Below are 23499 nucleotides of genomic sequence, written 5' to 3' on the forward strand. Positions count from 1 at the left end.
CAACCAGTAAGCAAGTCAGAAATGTTCTGAGTTTTCTATTCCCTACTAGTACGTGAACGCGGCATATATTCCTATTTTTTTATATATATATATTTTTATATATATTCCTAGTTAGCAACCAGGAAATGGCGGAACGATTTCTGCATAGTGCACCCACAGATAGAACAATGAGACATATATTTCAATGAGACAGATATTTAATGGACGTTTAAATGTGAAGCATCCGGTTGACGTTTCCACTTACTACCAAATATGGTAGTGAGAGAACGCCCACTGGCGGGAAGTGGGAGATGTATTTTGGCCGACATTCTGCAAATTTTCTCATCGATGAAACATTTGATCTTAATACAGTTTTATGTTCGCAAAACTATAATATGTTATGAACAGAATGGACTAAGTAGACTTTATCCTAAATAATAAAGTTGCGCCGGTTGCGAATGACTGCAACGGCGAATTGAGTTATTGGGGCTCCCGAGTGGCACAGCGGTTTAAGGCACTGCATCTCGGCGCTGGAGGTGTCACTACAGACACCCTGAATCCAGGCTGTATCACAACAGGACGTGATTGGGAGTCCCATAGGGCGGCGCACAATTGGCCCGGTGTAGCCCGTCATTTTAAATAATTATTTGTTCTTAACTGACTTGCCTCGTCACAGAGTAGGCCTTCTGTAACGGAAATATGCAGATACATACTAGAACGCGCCAATAGGATATCACTAGCGCGTGCTTGGCTCTGCCCACCTCCCTGTTTGTTCTGCCCACCGAGTCATTGTTTCCATTGGAAACAACAAGCTGTGATCTATCTTGGTTTATCTTTGGTACACCTTTAATCGGATCTCTATGGTGACGACACAGCAAACGTCATGCAAATTCTCGTCTCTTGCTTTCGGCGTCACTAGAGCGACACATGCGGCGGTCTTTTTTCTACTTACCGCAGCAGAACTCGAGCTGGTGAAGTTGTCGATTTTATTCGTATTTTGTGAAAACGTTCACAAAAGCCATGGAAGTAGCCACCGTACCGCGCACGAGGCGTCTATTGAAGGAGGAAGACATGACCAAGATCGAGTTTGAGACCAGTGAGGAGGTCGATGTTACTCCTACCTTCGACACGATGGGCCTACGAGAGGATCTCCTCCGTGGGATATACGCATACGGTAGGGACGGGGTTTGTTTGGGACAGTGGGCCCATATAGGCAGCTAAGTAAGTTATTTGAACACAGTTTCTGTACTTCATGATTCAGTTGCACACTCAGAACCAACACACTGTGAGTGTTGGATGAAAAAAGCCAGAATGTTGTATTTGCTTTTCATTAGTTAGCGTTAGCCCAGTAACGTTACCTAGTTAATCATTCGTTTCATTGAACCTAACTAACTCGCCACCTAGCTAATGTTAGCTAACTAACATACCCCACCCCCTTTAGGATTTAGTACGTGTTGCATTTTCCTCACTTGTTGATTCATATTTGTGTGTGCGCATTTTGCTCTGCTTGTGCCGCCATCTCTTCTAGCCAGTGATCATAACATTTGGCACGAAGGCCTAGGAACAGTGGGTTTACTGCCTTGTTCAGGGGCAGAACGACAGATTTTTACCTTGTCAGTTCGGGGACCGTTCGGGTTACTAGTCCAACGCTCTAACCACTAGGCTACCTGCCACCCGTTATTCTCAGTACTACAAGGAAAAATATTCAGTACTACCAGCTATATTTTCCAGTTGTTCAAAGGATTACATGAACAGTATGTAATGTTCATTTAACTATTTCACTGGAAAGAGTATCATGGGCCTACATAATTAACCACCTTTTATTTCTTATTCTCAGGATTCGAGAAGCCTTCCGCAATCCAACAAAGAGCAATTAAACAGATCATCAAGGGTAGAGATGTCATTGCACAGTAAGTAATGACTGTTTACGCTGGAGAAACACAATGTGCAGAGCTACACAATATAGTTAAATGTTTGGAACTTTGGCTATTCACCAGGGGTGTATTCATTAGTCGGATTCTGTTTTAAAATGTTTTGTCTTTTGCAATGGAAACCGTTTTCTTTAGGAATCAAATGACTGTTGACTTGTCTCAGCAGTCAACAAGTCGAGCAGTCATTTGAAAAAGTATGAAAATTTCAGCGAGACGATTCAAAGGCGAAATCCATTAACTCCAAGATAATTTAATTCATTGCCCTTCACAATCAACCGTTCTCTTGTCGTGGATGATGTTGGCTTTCGCGACTGGTCGAGCACCGGTACACACTGTTACCAAGTGCGCTATTGTTCAGCTGTTGCCCTACTGGTGACGCCATTACACAGTAATGGCGTCACTGCTATTAGCTTCACGACATACTATGGATCGCTGTTTCGGTCTTTGAGTGTCAAATAACACTATTTGACAATCGCACTATTTAATACGTTATATAATCTTTTAATTTGACATGTCAAATAACAGTTCTATTATAGAATGTTGTGTGTTCTGAATTTGCATATGCAAGCTTCACACAGCTGTGAAGAGTTTACGCAAATATTAGCATTGTAGCTCTTATTGTGAGACTGTGACTGGGGAGGTGACTTCACAGTCAGCCTATTGTGTGTATTGACATTCATATTGCACTGTACAGCTTTACCTAAGGATTGGGGATCAATGAAATGGGCTAACGGTCTACTCAATACTTAAGATATTTTTCCCAACGTTCTCCTCAGAGTTATCAGACTCAAACATCCACGCAGTATTGTTTTTCCTCGGGAATAGTGCTCAATACACATAGGTAGACAATAATAAATGTGGCTCAATTCAGTTGTTTCAGAGTCCCGCAATAAGAGCTACAATGCTAATGTTCTCTGGGTGTCACTGAGTAGACTGATACCCCATGTCATTGATCCACAATCCATAGGTAAGGCTGTACAGTGAAATAAGTATGCTCCCAATGCAATTCTAAAGTATAACACATCCAGTGTGATTTCAACAGATTTTTGTCAAATTAACAAATTATTGTATTTTGTTTTTTATATAACATTCCAACCTCGTTCAGCATGATCTTTTCAATTATGGCATAATTCTACTATTTGTATGCATTTGCATCCCTGTCAATGACATACTTTTATTTTGAAGGCTAACTGCAAAGTCCACCATTGTGGCTAATCCTTATTGTGGCTAGCTTCACAAAGATGGGTCAGACCACCATTAATCAAATAAGACCTGTCTTATAAATCAGGGTTATTTTAGATGATGACACCTGGCTATATAGTTAGCTAGCTAAAAATGTCATGTTGGTGCGTCACTAATTTGGAGTAAACCGTTTCCAACCTAATAAACATAAATACTCCCCAAGGCCCTTGTTTGAAATGTTTGTTTATCGTGGCTGTTGAATACCATATCTCTCTGTTCTTCAACACCTTTCTTTAGGTCTCAGTCGGGAACAGGAAAGACTGCCACATTTTGCGTATCAGTGCTGCAGTGTCTTGACATTCAGGTATTTGCTAAATAAAATAAAAATTATAGAAGATATCCATTTGTTAAACTATCCTTTAGTGAAAGAATATCCACAAGTATTATGGCTGCTGTTCACAAGGTCTGCAAACCAAACCTGGTTATGTGTAGACTAGGGCCCGTATCCAGCTTCTCAGAGTAGGAGTGCTGATCTAGTATCAGTTTTTCCTTTTAGATCATAATGAATCATTTTATATGAACATGTAGGACGAGATCCTAGATCAGCACGCTTACTTTGAGAGGCTACATGAATACAAGCCCTGTTGTAGCTACCGTTATCATCACATAGCAGTTTGGGATCATCCAACATTTTGTGACATTTTCTCGCACTCTGAATATGTGGAGTTTGGACAGCGTGAGCAACGTGATTTTTGTTGTTGTTGGTTTTGTCACAGGTGCGTGAAACCCAAGCACTGATCCTGGCTCCCACCAGAGAGTTGGCTGGACAGATACAGAAGGTATGTAACTGAATATCAAGTGTCTTCTGATGGACTGGGGAAAAACTGCTTTGGGAGATAAGGGTTGTTCGTGTTCAGTAGGGCACACAGTAGCAAAATGTATTACAACAAAGTGTTTCTATTGGGCAGGTTCGGGGTCCTGTTCATTTGGAAACACTGTAGCAAATACATCAGAATGCTGTGCAACGGAAAATGGGAACAAGTGTTTATTTTGTACATTTTCTCCTGTTCTATGCCGACTGAACACGGCCCAGATCAGAACATTGGCAAGGTTTGAATTGGTGAAAGCCTTGGCTGGAGGGAGTTTCCACCATTGTTAAATCAGTGACGGGGAGTGTGCAAGCGCACACTCCAGTAGAAGTGTAGACAATTTGGATGCAACCATTGTCTCCTATTATTCAGATGTTAAAATCCCTTCACCCCCCTCTAGGTGCTCCTGGCCTTAGGTGACTACATGAACGTCCAGTGTCATTCCTGCATCGGAGGGACAAACGTGGGTGAGGACATTCGCAAACTGGACTATGGCCAGCACGTGGTAGCAGGGACCCCTGGGAGAGTGTTTGGTGAGTTCCCTAGACCCTAACCTTCTAGTATCCAGAGGTATGAACGACTGTCTGCCCAGCTAAGCAGACTAAATATTTATTATCTCTTAGATAAACTGAATTTCGCTGTTTCACTTCGTGGGTTCAGTCTGGATCTGCCTTCATTGAAACGGTTTGTACCTTTATGTGATGAGGCTACTCGGCATACATAGGACAACAGTAAAGTCAAGAAAATCATCATTTTTGCACTGTTCGTAACCTGGCTCGGTCCTCCAGTGTGAGCTTTGGGTTCCATTCCAGTGCCACAGTAAAGCCCAGAGATTGGCAGAGGTCAAGTACGTCTTGTACCGTTGCTCTGTTCACTCTCTGGGAACATCACCACGAGAGCCTCGACGGCTACGCCGCGACGAGTAGGAGGGCCACCGCGGTGAGCACGGAAGCCTAGGGCGCGGGCCTGGGTGGAGCCGCCGCGGGTGCAGATCTTGGTGGTAGTAGCAGACGGGAAAGAAGGATAGTAAATCAATGACTTATGGTCCCACTCCAGCCACCCAATCACATTTTTCACATGATTTACCTGAGACCAGAACATTTCAAAAGGAAGGTAACTAGAAAATATGCAAGAGTAGACAATCATGAATTGGACCCCCTGTAAGTCACCACAAGGGTTGTGTCTTCAAAGTCAGAGTATGAATTGAGAAGATTTCCCTCCATAATGCAGGCACTGCTCTCTCTGTTCCTTTAGATATGATCCGCAGGAGAAGTTTGAGGACGCGTGCCATCAAGATGCTGGTGCTGGACGAAGCAGACGAAATGCTCAACAAGGGTAAGCCAGACACGCTGTTGTACATTACAAAGATGAAACGAAAGACATCTTCCAGTTGTGTGTTTCTGGTCTCCTGTTGCCCAAAAAACAACAAGAACAAGAGGTCTCGTGGTAAAGCAGGATACGTTTCAGTGCTGCTTTGTCGTTCCCCCTGCACACATCAACTAGTTTCCTACTATCCCTGTCTGCAACCCACGGCAGGCACGGACGCTTGGTCTCAGACACTTTTGCACGGGAAAGTCGTTTTGACTGTCTGCGTGACTTTTCCTAGAAAGTGTAGTGTAATATGAAGGGGAAACTGAATATCTTTCCCTTACCCGTCCGGGCAGGTTTCAAAGAGCAGATCTACGACGTGTACCGGTACCTGCCCCCCGCCACCCAGGTCTGTCTGATCAGCGCCACGCTGCCCCACGAGATCCTGGAGATGACCAACAAGTTCATGACCGACCCCATCCGCATCCTGGTCAAACGGTGAGTCAAGCGTTACTCGGCTGAATATTAGGAAGTACCACCCTGGTTTCTAGCCTAGTGGAACCAACCTGATCGCTGTGTTGAGGCTCGTTCAAGTTGTGAACTCTAGGGGGCAGCATTGTGTAATGTATACAAGAAGGGGAGTAAATCAGCCGGTCCTAAATCGCTTGCTACCCCATGGCCCTAACCCTTTGTTTCTGCAGGTCTGTAAGGTGGAAGCAATATAGTGGATGCTCCACCACCGAACTGCTTATACGTATCCAGACCCTATACATCTGCAATCATCCAGGGGTTAGGGGCGAGGGGTTGGGAGTGATTTGGGACCGGTTTAGTCTGAATACATGTACTTAGTCTGAATACAAACCTCATATAGTCATCAGAGAATCAGCCATGCTTAAATCGAAAAGGCCCCCACCATTCCTGTGGGACCTTTCAGAAGAGAAAAGAGAAATGCTCCATCTTATCTATACCAGTATTTCTGACTACTATATAGGCGAGTCAAGGAAATCTTCCCTTTGGCACTGTTCGTAACCTGGCTCAGTCCTCAGTGTGAGCTGTGGGTTCCATTCCAGTGGCACAGTGAAGCCCAGAGAGTGGCAGGGATCCGGTACGTCTTGTACCGTTTCTCTGTTCGCACTCTGGGAACACGAAACAAAACCCCCTGTCATGGCAAACTACATGCGGCTCAACTTCAATTGCGATGTATTTTTGTTGAAGATATGGTCTTTTTGGGGCCTTTGCTCCCTGCCTAGAAAATATTATATGGGAAGAACGGAGTTAACTGGAATAGGAAGACCTGCACTCACAGGAAAAAGTATTAAGATGTGTTCATTTTCTTTAGCAGCAGAAGAGGTCCACTACTGAGTTAACACCTCTCTTCCTCTTCCCTATCCCAGTGATGAGTTGACTCTAGAGGGCATCAAGCAGTTCTTCGTGGCAGTAGAGAGGGAGGAGTGGAAGTTTGACACCCTGTGTGACCTGTATGACACCCTCACCATCACACAGGCTGTCATCTTCTGCAACACCAAGCGGAAGGTCTGTACACAACTAAAACAAAGTTACATTTATTGCGAGGTTGCCCCTAAACACTGATCTTCGGTCAGTTTTGCATTTTCCCCCAAAAAAGTTGGGATTAAGGGAGGGGAAGCTGATCCTAGATCTGTGCCTAGGAGAAACTTCACTGGAGCTACTTGAGTTGTTGGCAGCTGACAGTTATTGTATGTTTTTCCTCCTAGTAAGTACTGTCTCCCTTAGCCTATATGTACTGGTAAAAAATAGGGATGGGCAGGAGTACTCCATTGAAGGTTTGTATTCGATCGGTAATGTGTACTTGACATTTTTAAATGCAACTATTTAGCAGGTTAAATTTATAAGCACTGTCAAAATGTCCCGACACGAAGATGTTTGCTTGTGGAATATGTCAAGCGCTGTGAAGATATGTTGCGTATCGTTTTCAGTTTTGTATCAGAACAAAATACATTCTTTGAAATGCCCACCATTGTTAGAAAAAAAAATGAAGAGGTCCCAGCTATTTTTGTCGTGCTTCCGTCTCCCCAGGGCCAACGTGCTTTGACATTGTTAGTTTGACAAATGAATGCCAGTGTTTCCTCAACCTCTCATTGAACACATCGATGAATGTCAAGATAACCTTTGCTTGCACTGTTCGTAACCTGGCTCCGTCCTCAGTGAGAGCTGTGGGTTCCATTCCAGTGGCAGGGATCCAGTACGTCTTGTACTGTTTCTCTGTTCACTCTCTAGGAAGATAAACCCCCGTCGTAGGATGCGTCCTAAATGGCACCCTATATTCCCTACATTGTGTATTTCAGGGAGCATGTTTTGGCATGGTCCCTGAAATGCATTGCCATACGTTTGGCCTGAGCCTCTATCTGTCCTCGCTCTGCTTTCGATAGGTTGACTGGCTGACTGAGAAGATGAGGGAGGCCAACTTCACTGTTTCCTCCATGCACGGAGACATGCCCCAGAAGGAGAGAGAGTCCATCATGAAAGAGTTCCGGTCCGGTGCCAGGTAATGATGAAATAGTGTGTTTTAGCATCCCAATCAATCTTTGAAGGTTATTCAACAAGTTCTTTACATTTTGGGTGTGTGACCACTGTGTTAATATTTATCAATAGTGAATGTGCTCTCGTGTCAGTAGTTACTTTGTCATATGTCTATGAGAAAGTTGAAGCTGGTCTTACACTTCAATTTTTACATTTATTTTTTATTCTCAGTGTGCAGTCACCAATAATTTGCACATCTAGATGTATATCTGAGTCGTTTGATGGTCAGAGACGTTAGCTTAGCTTAGTTGGTCGAACAGTCTCTTAGCAGGAGGAACATTTAGATCCTAATATATGACAATGTACTGTATCATCTGGATTCTTTCTGGTCCACCTGATAGAGAATGTTGTCTTTCATATACAATACCGGACAGTTTCCCACACTAGATAAAGCTTACTAGTGGACTGAACACTTAAATGGACATTCTTCATTGCACTGTTCGTAACCTGGCTCAGTCCTCAGTGAGAGCTTTGTGTTCCATTCCTGTGCCACAGTAAAACCCAGAGAGTGGCAGTCGTCCAGTACGTCTTGTACTATTTCTCTGTTCACTCCCTGGAAACATGTCTACGCATTGTTCTTTTAAATCTCCCAGGGGTGGACTTGGGTCGTATTAATTGGTGCACAGCGGAGCAAAACATTTTGCAAAGTTCAGATAGCCCCTCCCTGTTTGAGCCCGTTTAGTTCCAAGTTAATACGACCTTGGTTTGGCCTAACGTGGATCTCTCCTCTCCCCCCCTCCCGTAGCCGAGTGCTTATCTCCACTGATGTGTGGGCCCGAGGTCTGGACGTGCCCCAGGTATCCCTCATCATCAACTACGACCTGCCCAACAACAGAGAGCTGTACATCCACAGGTACGTCTGGCTGCCCAGCTCAGAGAACTACTATACTAAGCGATTATTAAATATGCAATGTTGCTATTTGGACAACAGTGAAGTAGAGAAAATCACCTGCCTTGGTCCTCAGTTTGAACTGTGTGTTCCATTCCAGTGCCACAGTAAAGCCCAGAGAGTGGCAGAGGTCAAGTACGTCTTGAACTTTTTCTCTGTTCAGTCTCTCAGGACACTAAAAGCCTATTTTTATGGTCAATCCGACATCTGTAGTGGCCGTACAGTATTTACAGCGATGCGGACACCACAGAAGTCAGAGCATTCATACTTTCTCTTTGGCGAGCTGTCATACGCGTCCAATAAATTGGTCTGCACCGCACCACTTGTAGAGATTCAAAGCTAATCGCTATAGCCATCCAGCTAATTGTGAGCAACTGGCTAAACGAAAAGACAAGACCTTACCTCTTCAGATGTTGGCGTCCGTTTCCCGGTGATTGACATAGGAGCTCAGCCAAGATGGCATTAAAAAGGCTGCACCGTTTTCCCACCTGTATCTCCGTCCTGAATCTTCCCCCATTGCCCCCAGCAAAATGTGCCCACATTTAGGCTGTTAATGTGTATTTCATACTGTTACGGTAAAAATGAGTCTAATGCTTGTTTGAATGTCAACCCCAATACATGTTCGTGTCATCAATCAACTGCATTACAGTTAAAAATGACTGACTACCACCACCGATTTCTGTATGCTAGCTATGCTACCAGATTATACAAACAGGAGTTAGCATTTAGCAGTCACCTGTTTTAAACATGGGAAAATGTCTAAATGTTATGCAGTGAAAACAGCCAAATATATCCAAATTGGATTTTAGTAACCCCATTCTGGTCCTGTTACAGTACATCAATCATGACGGTTTTGACATATCCACTTAGATCAGATTTGTTGAATGTACGCCAATCCAGTGCCCTTCGCTCCCCCATGGTCTGCATTCCATTGATCTCTTTACCACATCTATCCTCATTACCTCCCTGATCTCTTTCCAGGAGCTTCTGGCCCGCATAGTCGGATTAAGAGAAAATTAGATCGTCAGGGCAAAGATTTACTGGTGTTTTTGTCCCTCAACCTCCTCTCTTCATAGGATTGGCCGATCGGGTCGTTACGGCCGCAAGGGTGTGGCCATTAACTTTGTGAAGAATGACGACATCCGTATTCTCCGTGACATTGAGCAGTACTACTCCACACAGATCGATGAAATGCCAATGAACGGTAAATTACCATTTGTAAATCTTCTGTCTGAGTATTTAATTGACAACGTTGATATGTTTAGTATTGCTGTTTTGGTTCAAGCAACTAAATGTAAGTGTTCAGTTTTGTTTCGACCACATACTGGGTTTACAGATTTAGGGCCATATAGACCTGGGGTTGTTTTACTAAATGGGCATTGACATTACATTTGTTCTCCTCAGTGGCTGACCTGATCTAAGGCACAGGTGACGGAAGTGGAGAGACCGCTTTGATTACACTTTGGACCCCTTTTTATTTACTGTAAGGATTCTTGTCTCATTTGTTTTGTTTTTAATAGTCGCTTTGGAACAGCCTTCGAATTTGTGAGGACTATTGTATTCTTAGGGAAATGCCTACTGCAACCATCAGTTGTTTTGTAAATAAAGAACATTTTGTTTCCCATGTGAATGCAGGTTAATTTCTTTTCCCTGTTTTTATAGGGGCAATCTGGGATTTTGAAAAACAAAATCGTTAGCTACAGCAGTCAAAGGGATTGGGCTGAAAAAATGTAACCACTCTCAAATTCATAGAAAGGGCTATGGTTGCAAGGACTGACCATCCATCCTTGAGATCAAAAGTGTAGTTGTAACCATGATATGAGGCGATAGTATTTGTTTACAATTACATTCTGTGTGATGTGGTAGATGGATGAACTAAGATCATGAGATATAAGTTAGTTCTATTACTTTACAATCACGTCTTCTGTTAGACTTCCATAGGCCTCCAGGTGCAGCTGTCAGTCTTATGCCAGGATTCAATCCGATGTGTGTTATAGTGCATTGGACAGCCAACCAAGGTGTCATTTAAATGCAATTTCCCAGGTGTTTGCAGTGATTCCATTCATGGTGCCCTGCTAATTTTGTCCCATGCGTTAATTACCTTTTAAAAGATGCTTTGTCTACTGCCTAGTGCGCTACTCTATAAAGTGCCTTGAATTGAAATACGGCCACGGTTTCATATTTTTTTATTTACCAGATCCGTTGTTTGATAATGGTGACATGGATGACCGTGATGATGAATGATGGTGTCTGTGACTGGGGTGATGGAGTTGGTAAAGCTGAGTCTACTGTTGTAGGTACTAGAAAATATGTATGACAAGTTGAGTAATCCATAGGGCAGTGGTTCTTAAGTGATTTTTGTCCCGGGACCCACATTTCAGTGTGTCACCTCAGTAGTGACCAAATACTTGCGCAGGTGGAAAATTCATCATAAGTTAGGATTTGTGCCAAAATGCAATGTGGCAAACTATAAGGCTCTATTGGCTTAATAAATGTAACAAGAAAACAAAATGCTTTGCCGAAGGGCACTACTACAGATTTTTTACCTTTGTCAGCTCTGGTATTCAAACCAGCAACTTTTTGGTTACTGGCCTAACACTAACCATGAGGTCACCTGACACCATATTAACTGGAAACATTTTTCCATTTCAATAATTCCATACTGCTCAACCTCCCACCACTCAATTTTGGTTGAGAATCGTTGCCTGCACTACAGACGGGGCTATATTGGTATAGGACTAGTAAAGGACTAGTAAAGGCCCAGTGCGCGACTTTTGTGAGAAAAAATTGCAGGGGGATTTCCTGCGGCTATGCTCGTGTCCCGGGGCCCCCATTTGATTCTGTTAGTCACTCTCCCTCTGATATATTAGTCAAGGCAAAATGTGTAGAATTGCAGGAAATTGGCTGCAAAAACTTTCTGCTATCAGATCCCTCTGTACGTATTATAGTTTTTCATTCCGGTGCTGAGTTCATGTGTAGTGGGTAATTGTATAGCTAATAGGCTATGTTTGTAGATCGACTGAGGTGGATAAAGCTACAGCAGTCAATGTGATAATGCTTTTTTTCAAATGGCATTTGAGTTTTTCAGTTGTATAAAAATGCAGTAAATGAGCTTCAGTTGGCAGGAGGATAGGCAGAGCTCACTCCTGCCTATGGATGTCACATTCGTTTTACTGCTAACATATTGTATCTGAAACCTCTTTCAAAGTTGGATTTCCTAGCGGTAAGGGATGGAAGACCAACACCTTGGTTTAGGCAGTGGTGGGAAAAGTATAACATTTTCGTACTTGAGTAAAAGTAAAGATACCTTAATAGAAAATGACTTAAAAGTCACCCAGTGAAATACTACTTGAGTAAAAGTCAAAGTATTTGGTTTTAAATATACTTAAGTATCAAAAGTAAATATAATTGCAAAAATATATGTAAGTATCAAAGGTACAAGCATGAGAAATCTTTGTCACACATCCAAAGACAGATCCCTTTTAAGAGACTTGCCAGTTTACGTATAGATTTTAGCGGCCGGGGACCCTATGTGATTGCATATGCCAGGAGCCGGCCGTGGTAAAAGAGAACCGTGAGATTTTAAAATATCTATGTAATTAAATACTACATGCTACCGTGGGTAGCCTACCTAAGTAAATGGGAGTTGGCATTTCGTGGCAATGATGAGAGTGCTAGCTCATCAAACAGGCCCAGGGGCAACTATGTGAAACTATTACATGCTTTTGCTGAAAAAAATGGAGAGTTAGCAACCCATTTAGAGGCCGCCACCATGTTTGATTTTTGCTCATGGCCTATGATTTGAATTTTCAATTAAACTGATGCGCTCTTCTGTCTTCTGCAGAACAATGAGATTAATATGGGTTTCTTCCGTATCAGCAACACAATGAAAGCATTGGAACAGCAGCGACTAGACTTTGATAGTTTCTATGAGCGATTTGAGAAGAAATGTAATGAACTGGGTCTGGCATGATGCTCCTATTCAGAGTATTATAACATACTGGACAATATCAATGTTCACAGTATAGCCAGATTTGACCACGTTGGTGAAGTTCAATGCCAAAAATGTCACAAAAGTTCGGCACCAGCAAACGTGCCTGTCAAAATATGCCAAGTATTTCTATTTCGTTAGATTTAAGGCTTATTTTGTCCCATTGTACAGTTCACAAATGGTACAAGACAAATCACCTGGACAGCTCCTCAGCTTTTTGTTCCAGGCAGGGCCATAACTACATATGAGGGGGGCCAGTACCCCTGTGGCAACAATTTTGGACCCCCTTGTGGCCCCCCTAAATGTGGAGTATGAAATAATTTTTACATAATTTTTGCTGTCATTCTTTTTTTACATCCGTTATTAGACAGTGACAAAGCGGAACACTAATGATTATGAACATGGTCTTTTGCCTGCTAATGCAGTGAAGAAAACGATATGACAACAATAACGTCTAATGTAACTGGCCCCTCTAACAGTACAACTGGCCCCAGCTTGGCCCCCCCCAGTTGAAATGGTCTAGAAACGCCACTGCATATGAGGACACCGAGGTCCGGGCCACAGCAATTTGTTTTAATAAAAAATGTAGGAGCTCATTTGGCGTCTCAACTTACTGTTGAGTTAGGAAAGTAGAAAACACAGGGTACAATTTTGAAACTTAATTGTGCATCAGCAGTTGTCCTATTGTTATATGCCACTCACTGACAGTCACTCAATTAGAGACAGATCGCAATTTACGGTTGTTAAACTTTTTATTTTTTGCTTTGGGGAGGATTGTGTTTTTTTATTGGGCACAGTGGAGGGTAATGCTTTTTCCCCCAGGTTTACATTTGCTCTTTTGCAGGTTGTACGCTCTAATTTCTTCCATCCTAGCCAAATTTCCTTGTCTGCTTGCATTTGACTCCCCAATATCAAGGTGTTTTAGTACTTCCCTTCTACCACAGGTCAGTATAGTCTACCAGTCTAATGGTCTATCCTAACCTCTATCCACCATTCATAGTGGGGCTTGGGGCTCCCAAGTGGCACAGCGGTCTAAAGCACTGTATCTCAGTGCAAGAGGTGTCACTACAGTCCCTGGTTCGATTCCAGGCGGTATCACATCTGGCTGTGATTGGGAGTCCAATAGGGCGGTGTACAATTGGTCCAGCGTCATCCGGGTTTGACCGTCATTGTAAATAAGAATTTGTTCTTAACTGACTTGCCTAGTTAAATAAAGGTTAAATAAAAAGAGTGAGTGCAGTGAAAATGTTATTTGAATAACGTTGCAAAGCCCTGTAATTTGAATGTTTCATTCCATTTGGATCAGTTGTAGGTCTACTCTTGACAGTTTAGAAGGTCTAGAAAGGCACAGTAGCAGGCCAGTCTGGCTGCATTTTTCCTTCTGTTACTGAATGTGATGTCTGTTACCAACATCTCACATTCAATTCGTGCATATATGTACATAATGCATTTCAGAAAATGTTGTGCGTTTTTGTGTGGCTTAATTTGTTCGAAAAGACCCATTTACCCAGTAGGCTGGTTACGCACAAGCCAACCATAGACGCGATAGCCTATATTTAATTTGTGTTCTCTCTTTTAGGTCTAATTCAACGTTATGAATATACAAACATTTTGTCTTTCTTTAACTGTGTTTTAAAATGTGTAGTTGTATGCCTATATGTAGTGTTTTAGACTTGCTGAACAGAATTTGTGAGAAAAGACACATTTATGTGCCACTTAATCCGTGGGAAAATTAGTTTTTATTAATGCCAATGCTGTTTTCTATGCTTGATTTCGCTTAATACTTTGGGATACTGGTGCACTTGTAATCAGAAAGGCCCTTGTTACAGATCATCATTCTCCCATGTTGTCCAAAATACAATGTGGCCACATACAGTTGAAGTCGGAAGTTCAATTCGTATTTGCTAGCATTGCCTTTAAATTGTTTAACTTGGGTCAAACGTTTCTGGTAGCCTTCCACAAGCTTCCCACAATGAATTTGGATGAATTTTGGCCCATTCCTCCTGACAGAGCTGGTGTAACTGAGTCAGATTTGTAGGCCTCCTTGCTCGCACACGCTTTCTCAGTTCTGCCAACACATTTTCCATGGGATTGAGGTCAGGGCTTTGTGATGGCCACTCCAATACCTTGACGTTGTTGTCCTTAAGCCATTTTGCCACAACTTTGGAAGTATGCTTGGGGTCATTGTCCATTTGGAAGACCCATTTGCGACCAAGCTTTAACTTCCTGACTGATGTCTTGAGATGTTCGCTTCAATATATCCACATCATTTTCCCTCCTCATGATGCCATCTATTTTGTGAAGTGCACAAGTCCCTCCTGCAGCAAAGCACCCCCACAACATGATGCTGCCACCCACGTGCTTCACGGTTGGGATGGTGTTCTTCGGCTTGCAAGCTTCCCCCTTTTTCCTCCAAACATAACGATGGTCATTATGGCCAAACAGTTCTATTTTTGTTTCATCAGACCAGAGGACATTTCTCCAAAAAGTACGATCTTTGTCCCCATGTGCAGTTGCAAACCGTAGTCTGGCTTTTTTTAATGGCAGTTTGGAGCAGTGGCTTCTTCCTTGCTGAGCGGCCTTTCAGGTTATGTCGATATAGGACTCATTTTACTGTGGATGTAGATACTTTTGTACCTGTTTCCTGCAGCATCTTCACAAGGTCCTTTGCTGCTGTTCTGGGATTGATTAGCATTTTTCGCACCAAAGTACATTCATCTCTAGGAGACAGAGCGCATCTCCATCCTGAGCGGTATGACGGCTGCGTGGTTCCATGGTGTTTATACTTGCGTACTATTGTTTGTACAGATGAACATGGTACCTTCAGGTGTTTGGAAATTGCTCCCAAGGATGAACCAGACTTGTGAAGGTCTACAATTTGTTTTCTGAGGTCTTGGCTGATTTCTTTTTGATTTTGATTTTCCCTTGATGTCAAGCAAAGAGGCACTGAGTTTGAGGGTAGGCCTTGAAATACATCCACAGGTACACCTGCAATTGACTCAAAAGATGTCAATTAGCCTATCAGAAGCTTCTATAGCCATGACATAATTTTCTGGAATTTTCCAAGCTGTTTAAAGGCACAGTCAACTTAGTGTATGTAAACTTCTGACCCATTGGAATTGTGATACAGTGAATTATAAGTGAAATTATCTCTCTGTAAACAATTGTTGGAATATTGTTGGAATTGAGTCATGCACAAAGTAGATGTCCTAACCTACTTGCCAAAACTTTAGTTTGTTAACAAGAATTTTATGGAGTGGTTGAACAACAAGTTTTAATGACTCCAACCTAAGTGTATGTGAACTTCAGACTTCAACTGTATGCTCCCGGCAGGCCCAGTTGTTCAAGAAAAGCTTAACACAGGTTTGCCTCCTCTCCAATCCGAGCGGCTATTCCTCGCGCATCTAGAACCTAACTCTTCAATATAGGCAAAATATGTATAATTTTACTTTTTCAATTCATTTATTACCTTTTGATATGTGGCATAAACACAACCAGTAACCATGTTTTTTTTTTTTTTTATCTGATTAGGCTACTTCAAAAGTAGGCAGGTGCATATTCATCCAAAATATAATTCCAGCATCTTCAAAATGGCTTAACATTAACCAGATTTAGCCATTCAACCTTTTTATGTAAGTAAAGTAGCCTATATGAATTTGATCTTTCGGGTAGGATTCATGAGTTTCATATGGAGAATAATTTTGGTGGGGTGAATAATTTGAATTCAACAATCCCTACATCAATTTATATTATGAGCAATTCAAGGGATGGGAATATTACATCTACATTTTGACAAAGTCCTCTTTCTTACTTGATAGCCTAGGCAGCCGGTAGAGGGCGCTAGATCTGCACTATCATCTAGGTTTGATGTGCCCAGCTGGTAATACACTCGTGTCCCCCATGGACTGGCTCGTACATAAAGCATCATCACTTTCAGGCTGCAAAGGCATCATTTCCTTCCTAAACTAAATTTAATGGCGGGCTGACCCCACCAAAAAACAGGAAAAATATTTGTGAGGTCTTAATAAAACAACATTTTCCACCAACATTTTGGGGATTTTCTGACAATTTAGGATCTTGCTTACTTGAGATGACTAATATTTGGGTTGTGACATCATTTCTAAAAACCAAATAATATCCTCAACTCTATAATGTCATTCCTTAGCATATTAATAATAGTCTAAATTAAGGCTTTCAGGATGTTGAAAAAATGTGTATTGCTATGGAGTTGTTTTAGATATTTTTTATTCTACACTGAACAAAAATATAAATGCAACATTCAACAATTTCAACGATTTTAAGGAAATCAGTCAATTGAGATGAATGCATTAGGACCTAATCTATGGATCTCACATGACTGGGAATACAGATATGCATCTGTTGGTCACAGACACCTTAAAATAAAAGGTAAGGGTGTGGATCAGAACACCAGTCAGTATGACAACCATTTGCCTCATGCAGCGCGATACATCTCCTTCGCATAGAGTTGATCCGGCTGATGATTGTGGCCTGTGAAATGTTGTCCTACTCTGTGCGAAGTTAGTGGATATTGGAGGGAACTGGAACACTCTGTAGTACACGCCGATCCAGAGCATCCCAAACATCCTCAACGAGTGACATGTCTGGTGAGTATGCAGGCCATGGAAGAACTGGGACCTTATTCAGTTTCCAGAAATTGTATACAGATCCTTGTGACATGGGGCTGTGCATTATCATGCTGTGACATGGGGCTGTGCATTATCATGCTGAAACATGAGGTGATAGTGGCGGATGAATGGCATGACAATGGGCCTCAGGATCTCGTCATGGTATCTCTGTGGATTCAAATTGCCATCAACAAAATGCAATTGTGTTCGCTGTCCGTAGCTTATGCCTGCCCATACCGTAACCCCACTGACAACATGGTGCACTGCGTTCACATTTTGACATCAGCAAACCGCTCACCCACACGATGTACAATTAAAACCGGGATTCATCAGTGAAGAGCATACTTCTCCAGCGTGCCATTGGCCATCGAAGGTGAGCATTTGGCCACTAAAGTCGGTCACGACGCCAAACTGTAGTCAGGTCAAGACCCTGGATCGCGCGCAGATGAGATTCTCTGAGACGGTTTCTGACAGTTTGTGCAGAAATTGTTTGGTTGTGCAAAACCAGTTTCATCAGCTATCCGGGTGGTTGGTCTCACACGACCCCGCAAGTGAAGAAGCCGGTGGAGGTCCTGGGCTGGCGTGGTTACACGTGGTCTGCGGTTGTGAGGCCGGTTGAATGTACTGCCAAATTCTCTAAAACGATGTGGAGGTGGCTTATGGTAGAGAAATTAACATTCAATTATCTGGCAACAGCTCTGGTGGACATTGTGTTGTGTGACAACCCCATTTTAGAGTTGCCTTTTATTATCCCCAGCACAAGGTGTACCTGTGTAATGATCATGTTGTTTAATCAGCTCCTTGATATGCCACACCTGTCAAGTGGGTGGATTATCTTGGCTAAGGAGAAATGCTCACTAACAGGAATGTGTAAAGAAATACACTTTTTGTGCGTATAGAACATTTCTGGGATCTTTTAATTCAGCTCATGAAACATGGGACCAATACTTCACATGTTGCAATTATATTTTGTATGTACAGTGCATTCTGAAAATATTCAGACCCCTTGACTTTTTCCACATTTTGATACATTACAGCCTTATTCTAAAATTTAGGAAATAGTTTTTTCCCCTCAACAATCTACACACAATACCCCATAATGACAAAGCAAAAACATTTTTTTTTAAATTGTTGCAAATGTATTAAAAATAAAAAAATGATGTCACATTTACATAAGTATTCAAACCCTTTACTTGTTGAAGCACCTTTGGCAGTGAGTTACTCAATTCCTGTGTTGAAGCACCTTTGGCAGCTGTCACCGCCATGCTTCACCATAAGGATGGTGCCAGGTTTCCTCCAGACATGACGCTTAGCATTGAGGCCAAAGAGTTCAATCTTGGTTTCATTAGACCAGAGAATCTTGCTTCTCATGGACTGAGTCCTTTAGGTGCCATTTGGCAAACTCCAAGCGGGCTGTCATGTGCCTTTTACTGAGGAGTGGCTTCCGTCTGACCACTACCATAAAGGTCTGATTGGTGAAGTGCTGCAGAGATGGTTGTCCTGGAAGGTTCTCCCATCTCCACTAAGGAACTCTGGAGCTCTGTCAGAATGAATATCGGGTTCTTAGTCACTTCCCTGACCAAGGCTCTTCTCCCCCGATTGCTCAGTTTGGCCGGGTGGCCAGCTCTACTAAGAGTCTTGGTGGTTCCAAACCTCTTCCATTTAAGAATGATGGAGGCCACTCTGTTCTTGGGGAACTTCAATGCTGCAGAAATGTTTTGGTACCCTTCCCCAGATCTATGCCTCGACACAATCCTGTCTCGGAGCTCTACGGACAAGTTCCTTTGACCTCATGGCTTAGTTTTTGTTCTGACATGCACTGTCAACTGTGGGACCTTATATAGACTGTTGTGTGCCTTTCCAAATTATGTCCAATCAATTGAATTTGCCACAGGTGGACTCCAATTAAGTTATAGAAATATCTCAAGGATGAACAATGGAAACAGGATGCACCTGAGATCAATTTAGAGTCTCATAGCAAAGGGTTTGAATACTTATGTAAATAAGGTATGTTTTTTTGTTTTGAATAAATTAACATTTTCTAAGAACCTGTTTTTGCTTTGTCATTATAGGGTATTGTGTGTAGATTGATGAGTATTTTTTAAATCCATTCTAGAATAAGCCTGTAACGTAACAACATGTGGAAAAAGGGAAGGGGTCTGAATACTTTCTGAATGCACTGTAGGTAGTCGATTGAAAGCCTACTATTCCTCGCCAGAAGAGGGTGTAATCCCTTTGTGGGATAAAAAGTACTTCACCTAGGCCAAGGAGGGTTGTGGAATCATTCATGTTCCAGACAGTCTTGAAGGTAGCTATTGAAGTGATATGTTTTTTAAGTTGAGCAGAGTTCAACTCCAATTCACCATTGACGTTAGAGGCGGCAGATAGCCTAGCTGTTAAGTGAGTTGGGCCAGTAACCAAAACGGTCTCTGTTGAAGGTTGTGGATCTTCCAGAAGGACAACAACCCCAAACAACCATCAAAAGCAACTTGGAATGGTTGAAGAAACATTGGACTGTTCTGGAGTGGCCACCAAAGAGTCCAGACCTGAATCACATCCATAATCTATGGTGAGAGCTGAAAACAGCAGTTGGTGGAGGGCACCCATCAAACATTGAAGAATTAGAGCAGTTTTCTGCTGAAGAGTGGGCCAAATTGGCAGTAGATAGGTGCAGCAAGGTCATTTATGACTACAATAAACATTTGTTGGCAGTTATCTTGGCCAAAGACTGTGCAACCAAGTACAAGTGCCAGGGTGACAATAATTTTGTCCATGCTATTTGTCTTTATTTTCTCAATTAAAATTCTAAACTTAAGTTTACAACAACAAAATAATTGTGCAGTGTTGAAAATCCAATAACAAGGTGTGGAGAAAAGTTTTCTTTTTCAATTCAAATGTATTTATAAAGCCCTTGTTACATGAACAGATGTCACAAAGTGCTTATACAGAAACCCAGCCTAAAACCCCAAACAGCAAGCAATACAGATGTAGAAGCACGGGGGCTAGGAAAAACTCCCTAGAAAGGCAGGAGCCTCGGAAGAAACCTAGAGAGGAACCAGGCTCTGAAGGGTGGCCAGTTCTCTTCTGGCTGTGACGGTTGGAGATAAGAGAACATGGCCATTAAGGCCAGACTGTTCTTCAAGATGTTCAAACGTTCATAGATGACCAGCAGGGTCAAGTAATAATCACAGTGGTTGTAGAGGGTGACAGGAGTAAATGTCAGTTGGCTTTTCATAGCTGATCATTCAGAGATTGTGAGGTCGAGAGAGAGAGACGAAACAGCAGGTCCGGGACATGGTAACACGCCCGGTGAACAGGCTAGGGTTCCATAGCCGCAGGCAGAACAGTTGAAACTGGAGCTGCAGCTCAAACAGGTGGACTGTGGGCAGCCAGGAGTTATCAGGTCAGGTAGTCCTGAGGCATGGTCCTAGGGCTCAGGTCCTCCAGGAGGAGAGGGAGAATTAGAGGGAGCATACTTAAATTCACACAGGACACCAGAAAACACAGGATAATTACACCAGATATAACACACTGACCCTAGCCCCCCGGAACATATATTGCAGCATAGATACTGGAGGCTGAGATGGGTGGGTCGGGGGGCACTGTGGCCCTGTCCGACAATACCCCCGGACAGGACCAACCAGGCAGGATATAACCCCACATACCTTTCTAAAGCGCAGCCCCTACACCACTAGAGGGATATCAACAGACCACCAACTTAGTCACCTCCCTGACTGTGGCCAATTCCTCTCCTTCCATCTTCTTCGCTTGCCCCTCAAACCATTGCAGCCTGGGCAACCCACAAAGATCTCCTCCACCACACAAGCCCAAGGGTGTACAAAACCGGACAGGAAGATTACGTCAGTGACTAAACCCCCTCAAGTGACGCACCGCTCCTAGGGATGGCATGGAAGAGCACTAGTAAGCCTGGGACTTAGACCCCGTAATAGAGGCAGAGAATCCCAGTGGAGAGAGGGGAGCCGGCCAAGCAGAGACAGCAAGGGGGGTTTGTCGCTCCAGTGCCTTGCCGTTCACCTTCGCACCCCTGGGCCAGACGACACTCAATCATAGGAACTACTACAGAGATGAGTGTTCAGTAAAGGCTTAAAGGTTGAGACCGAGTCTGCATCTCTCACATTAATCTCTCACATGAATAATGTTTACATATCTTGCATTAATCATCTCATATGTATATACTATATTCAATACTATTCTGCTGAATCTTAGTCTATTCCGCTCTGAAGTTGCTCGTCCGTATATTTATATACTGCTCAAAAAAATAAAGGGAACACTTAAACAACACATCCTAGATCTGAATGAAATAAATAATCTTATTAAATACTTTTTTCTTTACATAGTTGAATGTGCTGACAACAAAATCACACAAAAATAATCAATGGAAATCCAATTTATCAACCCATGGAGGTCTGGATTTGGAGTCACACTCAAAATTAAAGTGGAAAACCACGCTACAGGCTGATCCAACTTTAATGTAATGTCCTTAAAACAAGTCAAAATGAGGCTCAGCAGTGTGTGTGGCCTCCACGTGCCTGTACGACCTCCCTACAACGCCTGGGCATGCTCCTGATGAGGTGGCGGATGGTCTCCTGAGGGATCTCCTCCCAGACCTGGACTAATGCATCAGCCAACTCCTGGACAGTCTGTGGTGCAATGTGGTGTTGGTGGATGGAGCGAGACATGATGTCCCAGATGTGCTCAATTGGATTCAGGTCTGGGGAACGGGCGGGCCAGGCCATAGCATCAATGCCTTCCTCTTGCAGGAACTGCTGACACACTCCAGCCACATGAGGTCTAGCATTGTCTTGCATTAGGAGGAACCCAGGGCCAACCGCACCAGCATATGGTCTCACAAGGGGTCTGAGGATCTCATCTCGGTACCTAATGGCAGTCAGGCTACCTCTGGCGAGCACATGGAGGGCTGTGCGGACCCCCAAAGAAATGCCACCCCACACCATGACTGACCCACCGCCAAACCGGTCATGCTGGAGGATGTTGCAGGCAGCAGAACGTTCTCCACGGCATCTCCAGACTCTGTCACGTCTGTCACGTGCTCAGTGTGAACCTGCTTTCATCTGTGAAGAGCACAGGGTGCCAGTGGCAAATTTGCCAATCTTGGTGTTCTCTGGCAAATGCCAAATGTCCTGCACGGTGTTGGGCTGTAAGCACAACCCCCACCTGTGGACGTCGGGCCCTCATACCACCCTCATGGAGTCTGTTTCTGACCGTTTGAGCAGACACATGCACATTTGTGGCCTGCTGGAGGTCATTTTGCAGGGCTCTGGCAGTGCTTCTCCTGCTCCTCCTTGCACAAAGGCGGAGGTAGCGGTCCTGCTGCTGGGTTGTTGCACTCCTACGGCCTCCACGTCTCCTGATGTACTGGCCTGTCTCCTGGTAGCGCCTCCATGCTCTGGACACTACGCTGACAGACACAGCAAACCTTCTTGCCACAGCTCACATTGATGTGCCGTCCTGGATGAGCTGCACAACCTGAGCCACTTGTGTGGGTTGTAGACTCCGTCTCATGCTACCACTAGAGTGAAAGCACCGCCACCATTCAAAAGTGACCAAAACATCAGCCAGGAAGCATAGGAACTGAGAAGTGGTCTGTGGTCCCCACCTGCAGAACCACTCCTTTATTGGGGGTGTCTTGCTAATTGCCTATAATTTCCACCTGTTGTCTATTCCATTTGCACAACAGCATGTGAAATGTATTGTCAATCAGTGTTGCTTCCTAAGTGGACAGTTTGATTTCACAGAAGTGTGATTGACTTGGAGTTACATTGTGTTGTTTAAGTGTTCCCTTTATTTTTTTGAGCAGTGTATATTCTTAATCCCATTACTTTACTTAGATTTGTGAGTATTGGGTATATGTTATGAAATGGTTAGATATTACTTGTTAGATATTACTGCACTGTCGGAGCTAGAAACACAAGCATTTCGCTACACCTGCAATAACATCTGCTAAATATGTGTAAGTGACCAATAAAATTTGATTTGGATAAGGCAGACCATTCCTTAAAAATGGTGCTCTATAGGAGAAAGTCCTGCCTCTAGCTGTTTGCTTAGAAATTCTAGGGACAATAAGAAGGCTGCATCTTGTTACCGTAGCGTAAGTGTAGGTATG

At 43.2% G+C, this 23499-nt stretch overlaps 2 protein-coding genes and 1 non-coding gene across 3 annotated transcripts in view; 2 read left to right on the top strand and 1 right to left on the bottom strand.

The window, feature by feature from the left end:
- Positions 1–893: 893 nt before the first annotated feature.
- Positions 894–10339, top strand: if4a3 (Eukaryotic initiation factor 4A-III). The gene is given in 12 exon segments (NM_001140958.1): positions 894–1153; positions 1817–1889; positions 3390–3456; positions 3869–3931; positions 4362–4494; positions 5216–5296; positions 5626–5767; positions 6664–6802; positions 7678–7793; positions 8574–8681; positions 9794–9921; positions 10122–10339. Coding segments are annotated over 12 exon segments (1221 nt in total). The 5' UTR covers positions 894–999; the 3' UTR covers positions 10139–10339.
- On the top strand, positions 4717–4851 carry LOC123739794 (small nucleolar RNA SNORA54). The gene has a single exon (XR_006767929.1). It is a non-coding gene; the product is annotated as a small nucleolar RNA SNORA54 (small nucleolar RNA).
- A 10243-nt stretch (positions 10340–20582) lies between the features above and the next one.
- The window catches only part of LOC106584819 (atlastin-2), a 29884-nt gene continuing 26967 nt past the window's right edge, over positions 20583–23499 (bottom strand). The window contains exon 13 of the mRNA XM_014170430.2: positions 20583–20795. Coding sequence (XP_014025905.1) covers positions 20754–20795 — 42 coding nt within the window. The 3' untranslated portion in view covers positions 20583–20753. The remainder of the gene's footprint in view (positions 20796–23499) is intronic.

Source organism: Salmo salar, chromosome ssa02, assembly GCF_905237065.1.
Source record: "Salmo salar chromosome ssa02, Ssal_v3.1, whole genome shotgun sequence".
NCBI lineage: Eukaryota > Metazoa > Chordata > Actinopteri > Salmoniformes > Salmonidae > Salmo > Salmo salar.